The sequence below is a fragment of the Hirundo rustica genome (assembly GCF_015227805.2).
Source record: "Hirundo rustica isolate bHirRus1 chromosome 1 unlocalized genomic scaffold, bHirRus1.pri.v3 SUPER_1_unloc_1, whole genome shotgun sequence".
In the NCBI taxonomy this organism is placed as follows: Eukaryota; Metazoa; Chordata; class Aves; order Passeriformes; family Hirundinidae; genus Hirundo; species Hirundo rustica.
In genome coordinates, this window is record NW_026690164.1 from 263,780 (window position 1) to 285,406 (window position 21,627).

The 21,627-nt window shown below is 49.0% G+C and overlaps 2 protein-coding genes across 7 annotated transcripts in view; one reads left to right on the forward strand and one right to left on the reverse strand.

Annotated features, from left to right (window-relative positions):
• FAM83H (family with sequence similarity 83 member H) overlaps positions 1–21,627 on the forward strand; it is a 24,772-nt gene continuing 3,145 nt past the window's right edge. Inside the window, exons 1-5 of one of the 6 annotated variants that reach the window (XM_040091378.2) lie at positions 1–103; positions 302–1,708; positions 17,626–18,086; positions 19,427–19,591; positions 19,921–20,045. In XM_040091378.2, the coding sequence (XP_039947312.1) occupies positions 1,654–1,708; positions 17,626–18,086; positions 19,427–19,591; positions 19,921–20,045 (806 nt within the window). In that variant the 5' untranslated portion in view covers positions 1–103; positions 302–1,653. Of the gene's footprint in view, positions 1,709–4,111; positions 4,162–5,623; positions 5,786–17,317; positions 17,458–17,625; positions 18,087–19,426; positions 19,592–19,920; positions 20,046–21,627 lie in introns of those variants that run through there. The other 5 variants (XM_040091377.2, XM_040091382.2, XM_040091380.2 and 2 more) reach the window with 5 other exon arrangements.
• MAPK15 (mitogen-activated protein kinase 15) overlaps positions 14,473–21,627 on the reverse strand; it is a 24,555-nt gene continuing 17,400 nt past the window's right edge. Inside the window, exon 14 of the mRNA XM_040091387.2 lies at positions 14,473–14,512. The gene's annotated coding sequence lies outside the window, so the exon portion shown is untranslated. The remainder of the gene's footprint in view (positions 14,513–21,627) is intronic.

Consider the following 21,627-nt stretch of genomic DNA (forward strand, 5'->3'; position numbering starts at 1 on the left):
CCCGGCCGGGGCCGAGCGGATCCCAGGAGAGGATCCTGGAGTGGGGGATCGAAACGGCTCCGGGAGCGGCTCAGGGCCCGTGCTGCGCACCGCCAATGAAAAGGTGCAGTTCCCTGCCTGCAGAAACCATTTACCTGCAGTTGTGGTGAATTCTCATTTATTTAATTGCCTTAATAGCCTTAAACCAACATTCTAAATCAGGACCCGCTGTGCAGTGAGGCTGTTTCTCTTCAGGGAGGACAGAGGAGGCACACAGTGCACCTGACTGCAAAATGTCGTTTGCCTTCTCTACACGCTACAGCACTAGTTTGCGTGAATCACGGAATCAGAGAGTAAGCTGAGTTGGAAGGGACCCACAGGGATCATCGAGTCCGGCTCCTGACGCTGCACAAGACCATCCCCAAGATTCACACCATGTACCAAAGAGCATTGTCCAAACACCTCTTGAACTCTGTCAGGCTTGGTGCTGTGACCACTGCTCTGGGGAGCCTGTTCCGGTGCCCAGCCACCCTGTGGGTGAAGAACCTTTTTCTAATATCCAACCTAAGCCTCCCCTGACAGGGAGTCTCCCCTAACTTCAGGCCATTCCCTTGGTTCCTGTCACTGGTGACCACAGAGAAGAGTCAGTCTCTGCACCTTGTCCCTTAATAAGGAATTTTCAGACTGTGATGAGTCTGGGCTAGAAATTAAAATGTGTCTGCCGTGACTTTTGAAGATGGAAGCTCTGCCAGTGCAGAGATGAGCTTTGGCTCTGGATATCCTTGTTCCTGTGCGGGAGCGTTAACTGGCCCAGCCAAGCAGGTCTGGGTTTTCTCTTAATCATACTGGATGTTTTGAATCCCTCCTGTCTGCACGGAGGACTCTCCAGGACTCTCAGAGGCTAAGGCCAGGTGACCTGATCCCAGGGACCTACCTTCCTTAGTTCAAGGACCTTTCCTGGGTTTTTCCCCAGAAGGAAAGGATAGCCATCAGGGCTGAACACTGGTAAACAAAAAACCAGCAAACCCTCACAACAGCTTCATGCCCTGGTACCCAAACAGTGCTGCTGTATAAATATAACACTGTTTCTTCACAGATATTCCCCATCAGCCCCATTAATTGAAGGCAGTTTCCTTTAAAAAAGCAAACAACTAACAGTGAATCTGTGCAAGACCACATTCCTGTTCCCACTCCCAGAGTTCCATTGAGATGTCAGTTCTGCTTGTGGGATTTCTCCTCAGTTCTTTACAATAAAAAGTCACTGTGAAGAATTAGAGGGGGATGACTTGTGCGACCACTGAAGAGACTTTTCCAATTCTGTCAGTAGAGCAAGGGTGGGAATTGGATTAGGGACCTGTGAGTTGAGCCTGCAGTCACTCCAGAAAAAAATCAGCTCAGTGCTCAGTGCTCGTCAGTGCCTGGGACTCATTGAAACTGAGATGGCATAAAAACAGGCAGATCATGTTAAACAGCTTCAGAGCAGACAGATAAAGGGTGAAAGCAAAGCTGCATTTAACCCAGATAATCTGATATGTACAAATGCAGAGCCTGAACAGATCAAACCCAGAGTAGCAGCTGGAATGAGTCACCAGTGTGGAGTCAAGGGGAAGATTCACCACCTTCTCCACTGTCAGAGAGCCCGTGGATCTGCAGTGCTAAAGAAATGACTCTGGAATGAGTTCCTGTTCTCCAGATTACCTGGTCTCCGCTCGTGGCACCTTTGGGGCAGGTAATGTGTCTGTTCCTTGCATTCTGTCAGTGATTGCAGTGGGCCACCGGCTCCTTGGTGGATGTAGCCAGGGGCAGAGTGTGGTAACCACAGAATCATGGAATGTTTTGGGTGGGAAGGGAGCTCACAGCCCATCCAATGCCATCCCCTGCCATGGGCAGGAACACCTTCCACTATCCCAGGCTGCTCCAAGCCCCGTCCAACCTGGCCTTGGACCCTTCCAGGGATGAGGCAGCCACAGCTGCTCTGGGCACCCTGTGCCAGGGCCTCACCACCCTCACAGGGGAGAACTTCCTCTCAGTATTCCATCTAAAACTATCAGAACCCAAGCTCCCATCAGGTCAGATTTCTATGATTTCAGTTTTAAAATCATGGAATCACAGAATCATTATGGTCACAACAGACCTGTAAGAGCATCAAGACCAGCCACCAGCCTAGCACCACCACGTTCACCATGAGCTTGAGTGCCATATCTCCACATGTTTTGAATTCTGTGGCACTTGAGGCCACAAATTTGTGCAACCCCCTCTTGATCAGTGCTGAGACCCCTTGCAGTGCTGCTGTTCAGGCTGTTGACAAAATTGAGGGCTAGAGCAGTATCCCAGCATGACCTGTGTCCAACACACGTGGGCTGTGTTGGTTCCTGGGGAGAACAATGAAGCAGAGCTGTCCCTGCTGCTCCTCACCTGCTCTGGGTGTTCTCCCTGCTGCTCCTCACCTGCTCTGGGTGTTTGCTGCTGTGCTCTGCTGGCTCCAAGAGCTGCAGCCTCAGTGGAAGCAGTTACCACAATCTGAAATCAGGTCTCACACTCATTCCACACACGTTGTTTTTACCCCATGTTGTTAATCCAGACATCAATCTGGGACACCAGCGTCCCTTGTTTGCAGGCCGCTGGCAGAGGGAGCCTACTAAAACACTGGTGACAAACAGTAATTACCCAGATTACTGCACTAATCCAGTGTAACAATGCAAACACATTGTAATTCATGAAAACCAAACAAACATTACTTACACATATACACTGCATTTACAGTGGAAGAAGATTCTCTAAAATAACCAACATGATCCTGGAAATAATACAAGAAAATAAACACAACCAACATTCAGAACAGAAGAGCAGCAAAACTTTATTAGTAATTCCCAAGTGGAAAGACACAGGCCTTTTTATTCCATTAGGAAAAGCTTTAAAATCAGCAACAGGTCGCATTCACTCTGGAGTGCAAAAGAAATTGGCTCAGGAGAAGTCAAACCTACTCTAATAAAATGTTGGTGATGTATTTGTGTATACAGCAATAGTGAAACTGAAAGTAAAAACATCCTCTTTGATATTCAGATTTGAAAGTTAGTTTTGAAAAGCTGGAACAGAAAAGGTCCATAAATACCATTTAAGTGATGGGGAAAAGAGAAAATGAGGGGATTTAAATGTTTTCTATTTAATAGTGAGAAGCCTGAAAGGTGATAATTGTATTTACTTACACTGCTGAGAAGTACTTTAGTCAAACACGGGTCATGAGACTTAATTAAATTAAACTGGTGTGAGATAAAGGCTCAAACAAGAGTATGGGGGTAGTTCTGACCACAAACTCTGTAAAGGCCAATGTGTTTTCACTGGGATTTCTCTCATATAATAACAACTCAGAATAACTCACACAGATTCCTACTGGCTTACAGAATCTAAAAGCCAAAGCTAACAAAGATTTTAAGTTCCTTTACATTTTATTCCAGACTCTTACTACAAGTCATCATTATTTAAGGATAAAAGCCACACACTGAAACCTTATAGAAAAACAAATGAAACAGTTTAAACCTGACTTTCTGAGGAATTTCACCAATTCATATTTCAGTATCATACAGAGAAAAGCTCCAAACTCATATTGAAACTGGCTTTCCTTACAGGCAGGAATGGTTCAGCTCGTTCTGAATCATAGCCTCAGACCAGGGGCACTTCTTATCCAATCTAAATTTATATCTGAGATATCAGATAGATGGTGTAGCTCCCCTGTATCCAATGGAGTTCAGTTACAGTTCATCTTTTTGGTCTGGAAGGTCCGAACTTCCCCCATTAACATAGTGACACCATTCCAGGATCTGTGGGATGAGCATGGGATAGCTGTGCTGATGCAGCCACCTCTGTAGTAGTCACCAATGTTCAGTCGGATAGATTCTGCCTTAAACAGCCATATCATAACTACCAGCAATGTCATCATTTTTGGGGCCTCAAAACAGATCCTTTGCAGTTTCCTGATGACAGAAAAGGTATTACATCAAAGATGTAAACAAAGACAACACTACACTCCATGAGAGAGCAGAAGTGTTCTGTCCACAGGGAATAGAAGCCAAGCAGTTGAATTGTTACCTCAATTCCAGTGCCTGGAGGGGCTCCGAGAGATCTGGACTTTAGACAAGGGCCTGCAGTGACAGGACAGAGGGGAATGGCTTCCCACTGCCAGAGGTGAGTTTAGTTGGGATGTTGGGAAGAAATCCTTCCCGTGAGGGTGGTGAGGCCCTGGTACAGGTTGCCCAGAGAAGCTGTGGCTGCCCCCTGGATCCCTGGCGGTGTCCAAGGCCAGGTTGGATGGGGCTTGGGGCAGCCTGGGATAGTGGAAGGTGTCCATGACAGGGAGGTGGAACTGGATGAGGTGTAAGGTCCCTTCCAACCCAAACTGCTCCATGATTCAATGATCACCGAGTCTAACCGCCCCCCCCAGCACCCCCAAGACCACCACTAACGCATGTCCCCAAGTGCCACATTCACACCACTGTTAAATCTCCTCAGGGATGGGGACTCCGCCACTGCCCTCGGCAGCCGTGCTAGGGCTGGAGAGCCCTTTGCAGGAGGAATCTCCCAAATATCCCACCTAAACATCTTGTGGTGCAGCTTGAGGCCATGACCTCTCATCCTGTCACTTATTACCTGGGAGTAGAGTCTGACCCCCACCTGGCTCTACTCTCCTGTTATGGAGTTGTAGAGAGAGAGAGAAGGTTCCTCCTAAGCCCCCTTTTCTCCAGGCTGACCCCCCGCCCCAGCTCCCTCAGCCGCTCCTCGTGCTCCAGACTCTTTCCCAGCTCTGCTCCCTGCCCTGGAGACGCTCCAGCCCCTCGGTGTCCTTTTCGTGGGGAGCCCAAACCTGCCTCGGGACTGGGGATGCCTCAGCAGCGCCCGGCACAGGGTGCTCGCCCCTCCCTCACGCTGAGACCCCCTCAGCTCCGCGCCCGCTCGCTGCCGCCTTCCCCGCCTGAGTCACCGCCGGCCCGGCCCTCACGGCGGCGGCGGCTGCCGGGCGGGACGAGCTGGGACATGAAAGCTGGAACAGGCGCTGCCACGCCCGGGGCTGCGGGGAATCTCGCTTAACCCTTCCCTGCCCGCGGGGCCCCGGCTCCGGGGAGGGTGATGGGGGGTACACAGGAGGCCACGGCTCTCGGCCTCAGGCCCCCTAAGGGACACGGGGGTGGCACAGTCCCGCCGCGGTGCAGAGTGCGCTGCCGCCGACCCCTCCTGTTAGCACGGTGCCAACTGCCCAGGTGCTGCTGCTTATCTGTCCCCGACAGACCCAGAGCAGGAAAAGTGCCCGAGGAGCCCAAACCCCCTTTCCTGAGAGCCACAGGGCAACGACCGAGCTGGGGCCAGCGCCCAGGGCCCTGCCCGGGGCTGTGCTGGGGGTCCATGCCAAGGGCCGGGACAGGACAAGGGCTGCGGCCCTGCCCTGCCCCGCTCCCAGTCCCGAGCTGGTCTGACAGGCTCGGGGCAGACGGAAAGGGAGAGGCCTCCGGCGGCTCAGGAATGCGCAGCCCTTATCTCTGGCTCCCTGCGCGCCTGGGGAGGGAACAGCTCTCCGGAGTTTGCCTTTCTCTCGCTCTTACTCACCCCCGCTCTGCCCTGGGTGGAGCCTCGCTCGCCTGGCTCCCAGGTGAATCAGGTTGCAGGCACGTCCAAGTGAGCAGAGAGTGACCCACCACCTGTCCCAGCTCACCTGGGAAGGTAGAGAAGGGTGGAGACCTCGTGGGTACCTGCATGGCTGCCTGAGCCAGAGAGTGACCCACTACCTACCCACCACCTGCCCGGCTTCCCTGGTAAGGTAGGAGAAGGGCAGATAGCTCCTGGGGTACCTGTATGGCTGTGTGAGGTGGAGGGCAAGGGCCGGGGAGGGTCTATCCTGTTCCTCTGCACAGGGCTGAGCACCTGGCATCTGGGACAGGGAATTCCACAGGCAGTCTATGGGCAGGAGGTTGCTGCTTCTACGCAGGAAGGCTCCAGTGGAAGGAGCTCCCAGTCACGCCATGATGGCGAGAAGGGAGAGAGACAGGAGGAATTGAGAGGGGCAAGGGAGGCGAGAGAATGTCCCAGTGCTGGCAGCTGGGACTGGGGATGGGGAAGGAATGGACTCAGAATGTCCCAGTGTAGGCAGCAGCGACTGGAGATGATGAGGGAAGGGACCTGTATGGCACGGGAAAGAGACTCTTCCATACTCAGATCAAAACTGCTTATCAAACACTTCACACAATTGTGTCCCTTCCCCTTTGAGAAATCCCTAAGGAGTAGATGTTCCGAAAGTCAGACTCATTCTTTGGAAAGAGTCTTGCCGCCTGATTGAGCTCCCCATAACAGAGCCCAAACTCTGGCTTCCTCTTTGGAGCAGGAACACTGTAGGGATTGGCACAGAGGGGGTGTGCTGTGAGGGCCGAGGTCTGTGGTGGGAAAGGAGCTGGGAAGCAAATCCTGAGGCCCCTGCATTCCACACACATGGATTGGGTCTGCAGCCGAGTGCTGACACGGCCCACGAGCTGACACAGTCATGCACATACAGGCAGGAGCACGGACAGATGCGTGTGGACAGGCGCGCACAGGCACACGGGCTAGCACTTGCTGAGTTTTCCATAGGTGTGAGCCTGACAGACCTCAGGATTTGTGTGTGAGGAGAGGAAGGGGATGGTTCCGTGTTGCTCACTCTAAATTGGCCAAGGTCAATAGGGGTCAATTACGGATCTTGCCTGGCCTGAGGTTTGGGTTCTCCGTCTCCTAGAACAGTTAGAAAGGGAAGAGGCACCTGTGAAGAAACAGAAGTACTGATCACATCCTTCTGCTGCTGAAAACATCTAATTTGTGGAAGCTGCAATAAGCTCAGCTGCAAGAGAGGCCAAAAATAGGTCAGTAAAAGCAAACTACCCCAAACCAGAGCAGTGACAGTGACAGCAGTGCTAAACATTGATTCCCAGTTCCCTATGCATATGTTCTCCCTGGATCAGGAGGCAGGAGAGCACAGTGTGTACCAGCCCCCTTAGGTGGGCACATGGGAGCTGCATTTTAAGGAAAGTTGTTTTCTTTTTGGTCTCACTCCCATTTACCTGAGAGATTTTATAGTTGCATTTGAGGGGTAAAAAGACAGTTGAATTTGCTGTGACCTGGTAATACGAGTATTCTGAGGTGGGGGGGGGGAGGGGGAAAATTCTTGCTTTTCATATGGTTTAGGGGAAGTTGCGTTCCAAAAGGAAAAAGTTGTTGTTTCCCCATCCCTGGAAGTGTTCAAGGCCAGGCTGGATGGGGCTGGGAACAACGGGGTCTATTGGAAGGTGTTCCTGCCCATGGCAAGGGGGTGAAACAGGATGGGTTTGAAGGTTCTTTCCGACTCTAACCAGTCTCTGATTCTGAGATTCTGTAAGTGTGGAAATGTCTGTATGCCTGTTTCAGAGCAGGGTCGTGGCTCAGGACAGATTTATCCGTGTTCTAGACATAATTTTTCTGGCAACCACAACTTTCCAGGCAATGGAAATTCAGCTCCAAACCCTGCAGGATTGGAGTTCTGTGCATTTTACAGTTATATGGGACACATCTGGACTGCTTATCAGGCCCCATATGCTGAATTTTTGTAGTCTTAATGGGGAAGAGGAGATGGATGAGTGCATTTCTAAGAACAGTGTGTGTGGGAAGTAAAAGTCAAGGGCAGCACATGGTTCTCCTTCTCCAAATTAAAATTTGTCCTTTTTTTTAAAGTTCTCTGTTTTAGACTTCCTTATACTTGCTGCCTTTTGAATAAAAACCCAGGGAAAGGGATTGGCTGAAAGATCGTGAATGTGGCACGAGCATTGCTGTCGTAGATGTGGCGCCTGGGGACGTGGGTTAGTGGTGGCCTTAGCAGTGCTGAGAGAGCGGTTGGACTCAAGGTCTCAGGGGGCTTTTCCAGCCCAGAGGATTCAGTGATTATTCCGATAATCTGCTAAGAGACACCTTTTGCACACAAGATGACGTTTCATTTCCAGCTGCTGTGGTTTTGTGCTGGTGACTCTCCACATCTCAGACTTCCCTTTCCACTCTGTGCCCTTGCTGAATGGGACAGTTAAGGCTGACAGGTTCACATGCTGCCAAGTGTGGGACACATTGACAGGTGTCTCAGTAACCACTTCACAAAGAAAATTATAATGTGATTCTTCTGCCACTTTTCCCTTCCTCTGGCCTGCAGTAAGGTCCCCTGGATATTCTGAATATCTGGCCACTTTCCTACTTTCCTGATTCTCCAGCAAAGGATGTTCTGTGGGATCCCTTGCCCTAGTAAGCAGAGATGAGTGAGAGTCCAGTGAGTGTTGGAGGTGCAGACCAGGCTCCCAGTTCCGCTGTGCCACATGCCTGTAGCATTCAGGGCATTCACTACTCACCTGAGACACAGAAAGGGTTCTTGGAGTTAATTATCAGGGTCAGCTGCCACAGGTATGAACATGGAAAGTGCAGCTGGGATCTCTGAAGGCTCAGTGAAAATTTGATTAATTGAAGCAGTTTCTCATCTGATGGCTAAAACTTCTGAAGTGAAACTCCCAGCAGCAGGCAGAGGTACTGTCTTTTTCTTAATGATGACTGAAATCCACAGAACACCATCCAGAGTGAAGAATGGGGTGACATTCTCTCAGATCATTAACACGGAGTGATCAGCTCTTCAGATGACCAAAGGAGAAGGTCTGGGAGCATTATATGGCATTGTAACAGGAATAACAAATTCCAGCCAGAAATTTTGACAGTAACCCAGGTTTTGAGCCTACTGCCTGAAGAGGACATTGAGAAGAACATGATAAGACTCAGCAGGAAAGGCAGAGAGAAGAATGGAAAGAGAAAAAAATAAGAATTAGGACTTTGTAGAAGCAGTTGTAGCTAAAAAAGTGTCTCGTCAAGTTATCTCCCATATTTCACTGTCCTGTTCTGAGGAATGTGCCTGAGCCCTGCTTGGTGAGAAGAGCAGTTCATGGGAAGGTGTCCAGCATCCATTATCACGCAGCCATGGGATGGTTTGGGTTGGAAGGGACCTTCAAGACCATCCCCTGCCATGGTCACCTTGCACTAGACTGGGTTGCTCCAATCCCCATCCAGTGTGACCTTGGACACTTCCAGGGATGGGGCAGCCACAGCTTCTCTGGGCAGCTTCCCATTTGCCCCAGCCACGTGTTCTGGCTGAAGTAGGAAATTCTGGATTACAGTTCAAAACTACATATGCTGCACCCCTGTGAGACTGGAAGATCCTTTTCAGCAGAAGTCCAACCCATAGGATGGAGAAGGAGCACATGCAGAAGCAGCCTCTGGAGACAGGCATGTCCTGCTGTTCATACAGGTTCTTCCTCTGCAGCAGGATCAGAAGGCACTGGCTTGTCCTTCCATCACACAGTGCAGAATTAAAAACCCCACACCTTAAACTGTATTTGAGGAGACAGGTCCCTTCCCAGACCATTTACCAAGTACAACATTTTCTTGAGAGCAAGCTAACACTTTCCATGTCTCATTGTCACCATGTCTGCTCCAGTCATTTTCCCTCAGGCATTGCTGTCCTCTCCTAAACCCAACCCTCCCAGAACATCAGCAGTCTGTTTGCATAGGATCTTTCCTATTTTTTTGAGGCCAAATATTTTCTTTTAAATAATGGATTTGTAAACTTTGTGTATTGAGACATTTTGGAAACATGAATTTTTTTTCACAGCCCACCGTAAGAGATGTCAGTGATGCCATTGAATGTGGTGTACAGGTCAGGTGAGGCCCATCACAGGGATCAAAAGGGCTTTGATTCATTTCTTGCCCGTGGTTTGGAAGTCCTTCAAGTGTTGATAGCAGAGATGGATTTGTGGCTGACTGTGCAGAGTGTGGGCTAAAGAATAGTCTGTCTACACTGCCTTTCTTTTCTTGGTGGTATCTAGGGCAGTGAAAAGATGAGGTGGTTAAGCCCAGGAACTTGTGTCTGTACTTGCAAATAAGGGGTCTGGGGGACAGATTGGGTCTTCCCAGCCCTTTCCAGACTCCGGGATCCAGCCCTGCTTCCTCCCAGGCAGTTCCTTCCTGGGTGCTCCAGGCTCGCGGCAGCCTAAGCTCCTGGGAGTGTCCCAAAGCAGTGGAGCAGGTCCAGCCAGGGAAGGGATCACCTGAGCGAGGCAGCCTGGGAACTGGCTGTGCAGGCAGAACACGTAACAACAAGCACTGGAGTCAGCACCAGGGAGGCAGATGGAGCCAGCCCCAGGTGCTGAGGCATCAGCAGGGCTGGCACCAGGCACAGCAGATGAGAGAGAAAGGGAACACTGAGCCGGTTCCCTTTTGCTTAGACTGGGCAAACACGGTCCAGCGCCCTTGATTCACACCTGGCACAAAGGCTTGGAGAAAAGGCAGGTCCTTTTATTTATTTATTTTAATCTGTAGGGGTTTGTGGTGATCACAGCATGTCTGACTCTGTGATTTCTTGCTGCTCTGTTAGGAAGAGAAACAGTAAAAGTCTATTGAAATGGAACATAATACGGACAGGCACCAAATGCTACCCAAGTCAACAAGTTTGTGCTTTTCCCAGTTTCTGTTCCTATAATGAATCCAGAGGTAAAGGGACGGATTTTACCTCCAGCTTCATCTGTCAACCACTTTTCCTTACATTAAATATTCCACATGATTGAGTGTTCTTCAGTGTGGAGGAATCTGCAGGCTGTAAACACATCTTACTCTTCCCTTTATTAAGAGGGTCTGACAGCTTCTGGTAATCTCAAAACCGAATGCATTTGACAGGTATCACAGCCAGTAAAGTCACTCCCATTTATACCAGTGGGAACAGATCCCAGGCCAGGCCGAAGGGAAATTCCTCTTGGAGGCTCCCTCCTCACCCCCGCCTTGATCATAGCACAGGGCTATCTGGGACCTGCATGCTCCTTCCTTTCCATCTGTTCCTCTCTTCCCGATGGTTTTTGGCCTCGGAGAGGAGTGGCTCTGTTGGGACTCCCCGTGCGCCGGTGCAGCAGCAGCCAGCTCAGTGTCTTTGGCACAGCCCAGGCAGACGGGTGGGGGAGAACTGAATCCTGTTTCTCATCAGCCCATTCTATCAGCCTTCATCTCCCATTTGTTAAGTTTCCAACAAGCTGCTTCGTGCTCTCCTTTATCCACTGCCCCCGAGCATGGGAGGAGTTACTGCAAACAGCTGCAGAGCTGCCTTCTGTTCTCCTGCAGCTTCCTCCTGCAAAAGCCAACCACCAGCCTAGATCGGTGTGTGAAGGAGAGTGCCAGCAGTACTCATACCACCTTCTTTCTCTGGGGTTCTTGGGGCTTCCTGGGCAGGGCCGGGAGTTTGACATGTTGGCCCTTGTGTGTCCCTTCCAGCTCGGGAGGTTCTCTGCTTTTTTCCACACTGTTCTGTGTACTTGTCGGTGCTCATGCTTGTCCCAGCCATTGCATTAGGAGAATGATTTCTTGGGGAGGAACTAAATTTTGCAGGTTCTAAAGGTTCTTATCATGAGTGGTGATACTTCTAAATTTATGGAGGTAATTTCATGGTATGATCACTTAGGATAGCAGAGAAGTGCATGAAATGCCAAATAATGGTAACAGACTTCTAAAATGTATGAAGAAGTGATACTGTGACACATAGGAGTGGGCTGGAACCTCACTGCTCTGGAAACAGGCTGGAACAGCTAGGGGTATTCAGCCTGGAGAAGAAAAAGCTCCAGGAACACCTTAGAGCCCCTTCCAGTGCCTAAAGGGGCTCGAGGAGAGCTGGAGGGGGACTTTGGACAAGGGCCTGGAGTGACAGGTCAAGAGGGAATGGCTTTCCACTGCCAAAGGGCAGGGTTTGATGGGATTTTGGGAAGGAATCATGGAATATTTTGGGTTGGAAGTGCCTTAAATCTTATCCAGTCCCATACCCCTGCCCTGGCCAGGGACATCTTCCACTGTCCCAGGTTGCTCCAAGGCCCATCAGCCTGGCTTTGAACACTGCCAGGGACAGGGCAGCCACAGCTTCTCTGGTCACCCTGTGCCAGGGCCTGCCCACCCTCACAGGGAAGAGTGTGTCCCCAGTATCTGACTCATTCTCCTGTCAAAGTTGCCTCTCATCCTCTAGGTAAATTCTGGTATAAAGCATTGACAGTTCCAAGCAGAATCTTGGTAGGATGGATTGTGTGACAGGCTAAGAGGGAATCTCGGAGTTAAAATTATTGAGGTTTGAGCACTGAGGCTTTAGCAGGCTGATTTGTTAGTGTCTGGGAGAAAAATTAAGAGAATATTTGGCCATGAAACATGGCCATTAAGAGAATATTTGGTCATTAAACATGAGCATACCTGTTAGAAGAGGAATTCTATCCCATATTTCCTTGGACATTATTATTTTCCATCACCTGTAAGGGGGTGCAGATAGGCACATTATACATAGGCATTTGGTCACCGATCCTTGGGGAGTAATCCTGGTTCTGAAGCTTGGAGGTTTTGGCCCATTCCAGGTGCCTTTGGGCATCTAAAGCACAGCAGGTGGGACACCAGCCATGCAGAGACTCACAGCCTCCTCGGCAGCAGCTGGAGGCCAGGCCAGGCACCTTCGGGCATCCCAGGTGACATGGAGCACCTCTGTGTGAACACCTCAATTGCTGCCCTGGCTATGGTTTGTTTGAAGTTTATTTATAGTGACTTCCCCAAGACCTAAGGGCTCGGTGATGGGGAGAAGTAGATTTCCCCCCTTGCTGCCTAATTTACCTTCTGGAATTTTTCTTTCCTTGAAGCACAAGGGCCTTGGCTGAATGGATCAGTAGGGATGTTGCCAGTGTGCTCAGTGGTCTGAAGAACGTCTCAGGTCCTATATTGGTGTTTTCTGCTCAAAAAATCCAGCTTAAAACAATAGCTGGATTTTTTTCACAGGTCATATGGGCAGGATGTAGCAGGATTCCTTTCCTCCTGTCTGATGCCGGGACAGTTCTCTCCTGCCCTCCCTGGGAAGCTTTTCCTGATAAAATTGTGGCTATCAAAGGCATGGAGGACATTGGTGATGTTCTTGACCTTTCCTCTTCCCTTCTGGAGGTGCACTGCAGGGCTTTTGGATTGAGGGACTTCAGGGCCTTAGTTTTCCAATATTGTCATGGACAAGGAAGGAGCGATGTTCAGGGGTTCCCTCTGGCTGCACACATCACACAGCTGCTCACAGCTGCAGGTGCTGCGTTCACATGAGCTCATCTCCTCCTGTACCTGCTGACAGTTCAGCGTCTGAGCTGTAACTGCACACAGAATATCTTGTTACCCAATATAAAGAATATCTTGTTACCCATTGTAAAGACCCCCAAGCAAATTGCCACACCTTATTCTTTTTAGCATACTCATTTCTCCTTCAAATCCTCATTATTCATGTCAGAAGATTTTGTAAACTGGGACCAGAAATAAAAATAAAATGAAATTCCTAATTAAATAAAATAAACAAGCACGTAAGTAAGTAAAACTCTCTATTAATCAGTAGTTACAGGCTGAAAATCTACATTTGGGGTATTTTCAGTTTCTGACTCAGTTTCTCTGACAGTTGTGATGGTTCAGAATTTCAGAAATACAACATTTGTCTTTTTCTGGGGTGAAAGAAGCTGCAGGAAATAGATTTGCCGATGAAGTTCAAACGAGGAGCCAACCCCTGCTTGGAGTCTCAGAATCGCAGAGTAAGCTGAGTTGGGAGGGGCCGCAGGGATCAAGTCCAGCTCCTGGCCCTGCACAGAACCATCCCCAGGAGTCCCACCATGTGCACAAGAGTATTGTCTAAACACTTTGTGAACCCTGCCAGGAAGCATTTTCAGTTCCCAACCACCTTCTGGGTGAAGAACCTTTTTCTGATTTCCAACCTAACTCTCCCCTGGGTCCAGCTCCAGCTGTTCCCTCGAGTCCTGTCACTGGTCACCACAGAGAAGAGATCGGTGTCTGTTTCTGCTCTTCCTGCAATGAGGAAGCTGTGGAGTGCAGTGAGGTCTGCCCTCAGTCTCCTCCAGGTTGTTTTAGGTGCCCCTGATCAAGGAGAATCCAGCCATCAGGGAAGAGTGCTAATAAGAGGTCTGTGTCCATTCTCCTGCCCTGTGAAAGGAAACCTCTCACAGGGAACATTGTGTTCCCTGAACTCCTGTTAAAAGGAACCAAGGCTTAAAACATGGGATGCCCTACAAAATACATGGAATACACAGTTATGGAGTAAAAAAATAGCAAGGCAACGTGGCATAGTAAGTAATTCATCTCCTGTTTCCTGAAGCATGTGAAATGCTCCTCTACCAAATCCAGCCTTGCACTGGGATAATGGACACACTTGGAATGGATCAAGACTAGTTAAGAGAGAAGTGAAAAGACAGGAGTTTAAAAGCCAGTTCTGTCTTAGAAACCTCCCTCTGGCACACAAATATCAGCCAGAAGTGGAATTTGATTGCTCCCGTCTGATTTGCAGAGGAATTGCGTTCCAAGCAGTGGATGATTTGATCCAGAACTAGAGAACCAGCTTGACAGTCAGCAGCTTCATGACACCAATCTGACCCAGGACCTCAGAGCTCTGCCAGCTGCAGACAGGTGATCCCAGGAGCTGGAACAGAACAAAACAAAATTTTTAAAAATCCATTAACTAAGTGTAGAATCCATCTGAATTCAGCAAGATGGGCTGTAACAATTTTATTTACTCCGTGAAAATTTTGTTTATTCCTTGACCTGAACTCAACTCACACCTACCAAAGTGACAAAAGATCATAAATAACCTTTGGCGCTCCAGGTAATTTCGTCCTTTCTGCTTTACCTGACAGGGAAGGATTTTGGAAGCTTAATGAAATATCCAGAATGTTGTGCCTATGTGTATCTATGAGTGTGTGTATAGCTATTTATTTATTTCTTTACTTATATGTATAAACCAGCATTTTTCATGCAAACTGAGAAATCATCAATATGGTATTGTTCTTGTTGCAACCCAGAGAATTAAAAGATGCCAACAATTAATGGAATAATGGAAGCACAAGATGGTTTGGGTTGGAAGGGACCTTGAAGCTCATCTTGTTCCACCCTCTGCCCTGTGCAAGGACACCTCCCACCAGACCAGGTGCCTCCAAGCCATGGAACACATGCAGAGCTGGGGAACAAACACTTACAGGGGCACAAACACAACTTTTGGTTTTGATTTCACACTTCTGAGTTGTAGATCTATTTTGGAGGAAACAACCCCCTCCACACACACGCAGAGTGTGCAGAGTTTTCCAGGCCCCCTCCAAACATTCCCTGCAGGCTCTCCCTGATCATCCCTGCCAGGCCAGCTGCCTGCCCCCATTGCTGTGTTCAGTGGTACCAGGACACCCTCAGCTCCATACCCGTGTCTCAGGGAAACCCACGAGGATGAGTTTGCTTTTGCATCAAATTTACTGCCTTGCTGGTACCATTTTCCCTGCTTATTCACAGGTACACTGAGCACCACAAACACTTGGGGAACTCAAGTGACTCCTCACTGTAAAAACCGGGAGCGGAGCCTGACCCCCATCTGGCTGCACTCTCCTGTCAGGGAGTTGCAGAGCAATGAGAGACTTCTCCCAAATCAGCCCAGATGAGCTCAGGTGTTTCCTGATGTCCCTCCCAACCTTCCACCTACAAGGTTGATTTTCTGCCCATTTAGTCCTTGTGCTGGTAGCGGAGATGCCCTGGTCACAGTTTATAGATGTCTTCTCTAGACTGAGGAATCAGAGTTCGGGCATAAACCACCCTTTCTGGGGATGTGAAGAGTAAAACATCCATATCCCCAGCCCACTCCAGCTGTGAGTTCCTCCTGAACCTGTGTAGTGCTGCTGTCTTCTGTGGTCCTACCAAGTCACAGTCTGTGTTACCTGATGCTTATTTAAAGCTCAGTCGTCTCCCTCTTCATTTATAACTGTAGGGAAATAATTATATTAACCAATATAAAATCGCTTTGCCGCTTTACCAGCATGATATTTCCTCTGCTGTCCTTGATTGTCCAGCAGTACCACAGGGTTCTTCTGATGCTTCTTCCTTTTAATGTTGCCGTTGGTCCTTTGTCTCTCACGCTCCCATCTCTGACCACTGTCAGCAGTCTGCTGTGGGACCATTGTCCCCTTCCTGGGTTATATCTGGATGAGCTGGAGATGTTCTTCTATCCAAGATTAATGGAACATAGGAGCAAGTCCTTAAAATGACATTACACTGCTGAAATAGTTAAAAGTGGGAACATAGGTGACTTGAGCATCCTAAAATCACGGAGTCCCCAGGATGGTCTCAGTGGGAAGGGATCTTAAAGACCAATTTGTTTCACACCCCTGCAGTGGGCAGGGGCACCTTCCACCAGAGATACATACTGGAGTGCTCTGTACTTTGTTTCTTTTACACAGAGAACAAAAGACAGAATTAGAGTGGAAAGATAAATGCAGACAATTCAGACTGTAAAAGCAGCTGCATGTGTGCACTATAAAGATGATTATCTGTTGCAATACATCTCATGTGGACCTGTTGGATTTTCCTATCCGTATATTAAGACCATAAATTTTCCTGTTGTATCATGCAGCTTTACCAGGAGTTTCAGTTTGGAGCAGGAGTAACTTGTGGGAGGTTGAGGCACTGCTGTGTGCTAGGCAGGTGGTCGGATAAGAACTTGAAACTACTTTATCCTTCCAGCTCTTAATGCGTGATAGTCCGAATCTGAAATCTTTATCTTCCTCCCAGTCCATGGCAATCCCCCCCAGTGTGGAAGCAGAAGTGTTGGATTGCAACAACCCTCACCTTCTGTACTCGCTCTCAGTAACGTAACTTAGCAGGAGTCACTCACTCTTTTGGGGATCATGAGAAGTCTCTGCTGGCACCTCAGTGGTGGGGTGCAGGAAAAGAACATTCCAGCATTGACATGAGTTCAGAGTCTAAAGCCAAAGTGCTTTGAGCCATTTGTAGATCAGTCAGATAATACTGTTGTGGCACAACAAGCTTTTCTTTCAAAAAGGGGTTAAAATTAGATTTGTCTATAGTCTCCAATAATTGTCCCCTATAGACGATTATTGAGTATTGCAGGTGAGCCCCTTCAGCTCTGGTTTTTCTTAGCATGAGGAGACTGAAGAAATGATCACATCCCTTGTTTTTAATTTCTTCATTCGTCTGATGAAGACTCCTCTGCCTTCTGGCTGTGTTACACCAGCAGGACACCCCTATACTCACCTGCACCCACGCACCACCTGCTTCTGTTCACATGCTGAGGTGGTTACAACACCCAATTTATAAGGGTCCAGAGGGTGCCCTTGTGTTCAGACAGGCACTTTTGGTTTAGGGCCATATTCCACATAGTAAATAACTTCTGTAGCATTTGGAAATTAATTTTAATGGAGTGTAGATAATAACCATCTACAGCTTTGATCTTGATTTTAAAACAAATGATAAATTGAAGCTTAACAACCATCAGCCTAAAAGAGAAAGTTGGTTCATTCTGTTGCTTATCCCAGGGCTGCCTGGTTGATTTGTTCCTTATTTTGGCCCAAAACGGTTAACTCTGTGAAGGTAATGGTTAAATGACTCACACCTCTGCCTAATTTCAGGCTCCCATGCCTTTGGTTTGAACTTTCTCCAGCATTGCTCCACGTTCTTTTAATCTCTGCCTTTGCTCCATGAGAAAGATGTGTTGCTGTCATGACACCACTCTCATGGATGTTTTTTCTTTCCCTCCAGCTTTCCCTCCCCTGATGGCTCGTCGATCCCAAAGCTCCTCACAGGGGGACAACCCCCTCGACCCCAACTACCTTCCCCCCCACTACAAGGAGTATTACCGCCTGGCCCTGGATGTTCTCACAGAGGAGGGCAAGGAGAGTTACCAGCGCTTCCTGGCCGAGGAGGCGGCCCCCGATTTCCTCTGTGGCTCTGAGGTTGATCACATAATCCAGAACCTCCAGAAGCCGCAGTACGCCAGCCAGGAGGGCAGCACAGACGCTGCTGGGGACAATGACATGGACGGATCATCCGGGACTTACTGGCCCATGAACTCAGATCTTGCCGTTCCTGAGCTTGACCTGGGCTGGCCGATGGTCTTTGGGTTCAGGGGAACAGAGGTGACAACACTGGTGCAGCCACCCCCGCCAGACAACCCCAGCATTAAGGAGGAGGCTCGCAGGATGATTCGAGCAGCTCAGCAGGTGAGACAGGGAAAGCCCAGCTCAAGCAGAGGTAAAATCACACATGTGTCAGAGAAGCATCAGAATAGAGAATCATAATGCAGTGGTTTGGGTCAGAGGGACCTTAAAGCTCATCCAGTTCCACCCCTCCTGCCATGGGCAGGGACACCTTCCACTCAACCAGGCTGCTCCAAGCCCTAACCAACCTGGTCTTGAGCACTTCCAGGGGTATACACAGCTTCTCAGGGCACACGGTACCAGGGCCTTACCCTCCTGACAGGGAACGATTCCTTCCCAGTATCTCATCTAACTCTGCCCTCTGGCTGTGTAAAGCCACTCCCCCTTGTTTTGTCCCTCCAGGCCCTTGTCCAAAGTCCCTCCTGAGCTCTCTTGAAGCCACTTTAGGCACTGGAAGGAGCTGTAAGATTTTCCTGGAGCCTTCTTTTCTCCAGGCCTCAGCCTGGAGACATCAGGTTCTCTGCCAATACCCTTAATTTTGCTTCCAGAACCTGACAAAGGAGCAGGATGATTCAGATTCACCATTGGCTGCACCAAGGCTTGTCTCTGCTCTGCTGTCATGGCACAGCATCCTAGGCCATGCTAAAATACACCAAGAGTTCACAGAATCCGAAAACATTAGAGTTTGGAAGGGGCCTCTGGAGCTGGTCCTGCCCACCCCCTGCTCAGAGGAGGTCGATTTGAGAGGGTCACTCAGGATGTGTTGTTGAGCATCTCCAAGGGTGGAGACTAAACCTTTCTGGACAGCCTGTTCCCATGTTGATGGTCTCCTTACAGTCCCAGAGGCTTTTCTGTAACTGAACTGTAATTTCCTGTGTTTCAGTTTGTGTCTTGTTCTCTCCCTGGGCACCGCTGAGTAGAGTTTGGCTCCTTCAAGTATTTATACTCAGGGAACTGGGAAGGACAGGAAGGTAGACCTGTGAAGCTTCCCATATAATCAGCACAGGGATGCAGCTGAATAGTGGCTGCCTGAATGCTGGCCAGGAAGTTACCTAAAAATGGCACATGGATGTTGCAGTGGAGGGGGGACCAGCTCCATACACCATCCAGTGTGATTACATGGCCAGAAAATTCATGGAATCATTGGATTGATGAGTCAGGAAACACCCAGGGAGGTTTCCCCTCACCTGCTTACACAGAACATGCACTTTCCTGGACAGAAATTCTCTTTCCAGTTTGGAGCCCACAGTGCTTAACGGAACCTTTAATTTGGATGTTTCCTGTTTCAAAAGGAAACTGAGGTGGGGACAGTGCAGCTTTGGGGTGTGAGAAGCTGGGAAACATGGTTGGTCAGGGCATGAGCCAGCACAGGTGGGTGACGTGTCCCTGCATCCCCTCCCCAGGTGGTGGCAATTGTGATGGACATTTTCACGGATGTGGATCTGCTGTTTGAGGTGCTGGATGCTGCTTCTCGCCGAGTGCCTGTCTATATCCTGCTGGATGAAATGAACTCGCAGCTTTTCCTTGACACAGCTGCCAAGTGCAGAGTCAACCTGAACTATGTGGAGGTGAGCAAAGACCTGCCCTACCTGATTCGTGTCCTGAGGGGGTGTGTCCTGTGACACAGAGGGCTGGTATGGCAGGAAACACCTGAGAAAGGGGAGAATGTAGCCTGGTGAAAGATGAGTGTGAAGAAAGTGAGGAGAGCTGGCACGACATGGGGTGAAGGCTGAAGATGTGCTGAGAAAGGGGTTTGTACATCAGGGTGGCTGCAAGCAGAACCACTGGAGTTTTAGGATGATCCCAGTGGCAGGATGGAGGTTAAAAGGAAACAGGGAAGGAGACGCAGGGGAGGGAATGAGGGTCCCATCTGAGTCAGTGCTTTTCTGGTTTGCAGTTCCTGAGGGTGAGGACAGTGTCTGGCCCAACCTACTACTGCCGCACGGGGATGTCCTTTAAGGGGCACCTGAAGGAGAAGTTCCTGCTGGTGGACTGCATGGTGGTGCTGAGTGGCAACTACAGGTGAGGAGCCCTGTCCAGTTCAGAGAGAGAGACACTCAGGTGCTTTGTGCAAGGGGCTGGCTGCAGAGGAGCTCAGCTCCCATCTGATCCATTCCCGGAGAGTTTGCCATAGCATAAGGAGTGTAAGATTTGCATCTTAGTCTGGACCAGATGAACTTTGAACTTCACTCATAGAATCATCAAATCACAGCATGGTTTGTGTGGGAAGGGACTTTAAAGCTCATCTTGTTCCACTCCCACAGCCCTGCGTGGGCAGGGACACCTCCCACTGTCCCAGGCTGCTCCAAGCCCCATCCAACCTGGCCTTGGACACTTTCAGCGATGGGGCAGCCACAGCTTCTCTGGGCAACAGAGAGGTGGATGATTTTGTGGTGGGTGGTTTTAGTTAGGATTGAGATCAGCCATTAACACATTACCATCCTTTTGGGAATAACAATTTTACCAGCTAAAGTGTTCATTTTTGGCAGAATAAATGTTTTTAGTGAGTTGCAGTAGGATAATTTCTCCTTCATATATTAAAAGGGTGATGGAATAAACACCTGTCGTGCTCTAAGAATGTCATCATAGAATCACAGAATGGTTTGGGTTGGACAGATCCTAAAGCCCATACAGTTTCTCCCCCTGCTGTTGGCAGGGACACCTTCTTAGCCAGGTTACTCAAAGCCTACCATGAATTGCTTCTCATGGTGGAAGATGAGCAAATACAATAAAGGGTATTTTAAAACACAGTATATGAAGAAAAAGTTGTAAGAATCTGACCAAGTGCACATTCCTTGATAATAAGATTCCACTTTGGTTTTTTTTCCTGATGTTCGCAAATAATTACTCACATTTGCTGCTGTACCAAACAACTAACTGTTCCAATTGGATCATTTTTTGTTTATGAGAGCTCAAGTTAATTGTTCAGGACTACTTCTGCCACACTCCCACGTGCTTTGGGCTTTCAAATATTGTACCATTTCTGAGTGGGAAGTTGTGGAAGTGTTCAAGATGAGGCTCAACGAGGCTTGGAGCATGCTGGGCTAGTGGAAGGTGTCCTTGCACATGGCAGAGGATGAAACGAGGTGTGATGGTCCCTTCCAGCCCAAACCAGTCTGGGATTCTGAGAGACAGGCTGGTGAATTGGTAAAGCAGCATTCTGGCACTTCCACATGGATATCAGGGGCAAAAGTTTTGCTCACTGAAAGACGCTGAGTAAATTTTTGGGGAAAAGTACTCCATTTTACGGTGGAGGTAGATACACCAACTAAAGAAGTCCTTGAGCCCAGACAACCCTAAACCAAGCTTCCTTCCCATTAAGAATTAAAAAATCCGTGGGAAAAGCCAAGCCTCACAAACGTGCCCCTTATGACTCCCAGCAGATGTTTTAGAGAACTGTAAAGGTGAGAACACTCCTCGGTTGTGGTACAGTTTTAACATCTACAGCAAACCTGCAGACACAAGCAAGACAAAATAAGGGATCCCTTCCCTGCTTCCCATCAGTCAGCAGATGGGGGAAAAAAAAGCAGAGCTTGACTTGGGAGGATGAACGCCATAACACTGAATATCTTCCTCCCTCATTTCCAGCCCAGCTCCTTCTGTT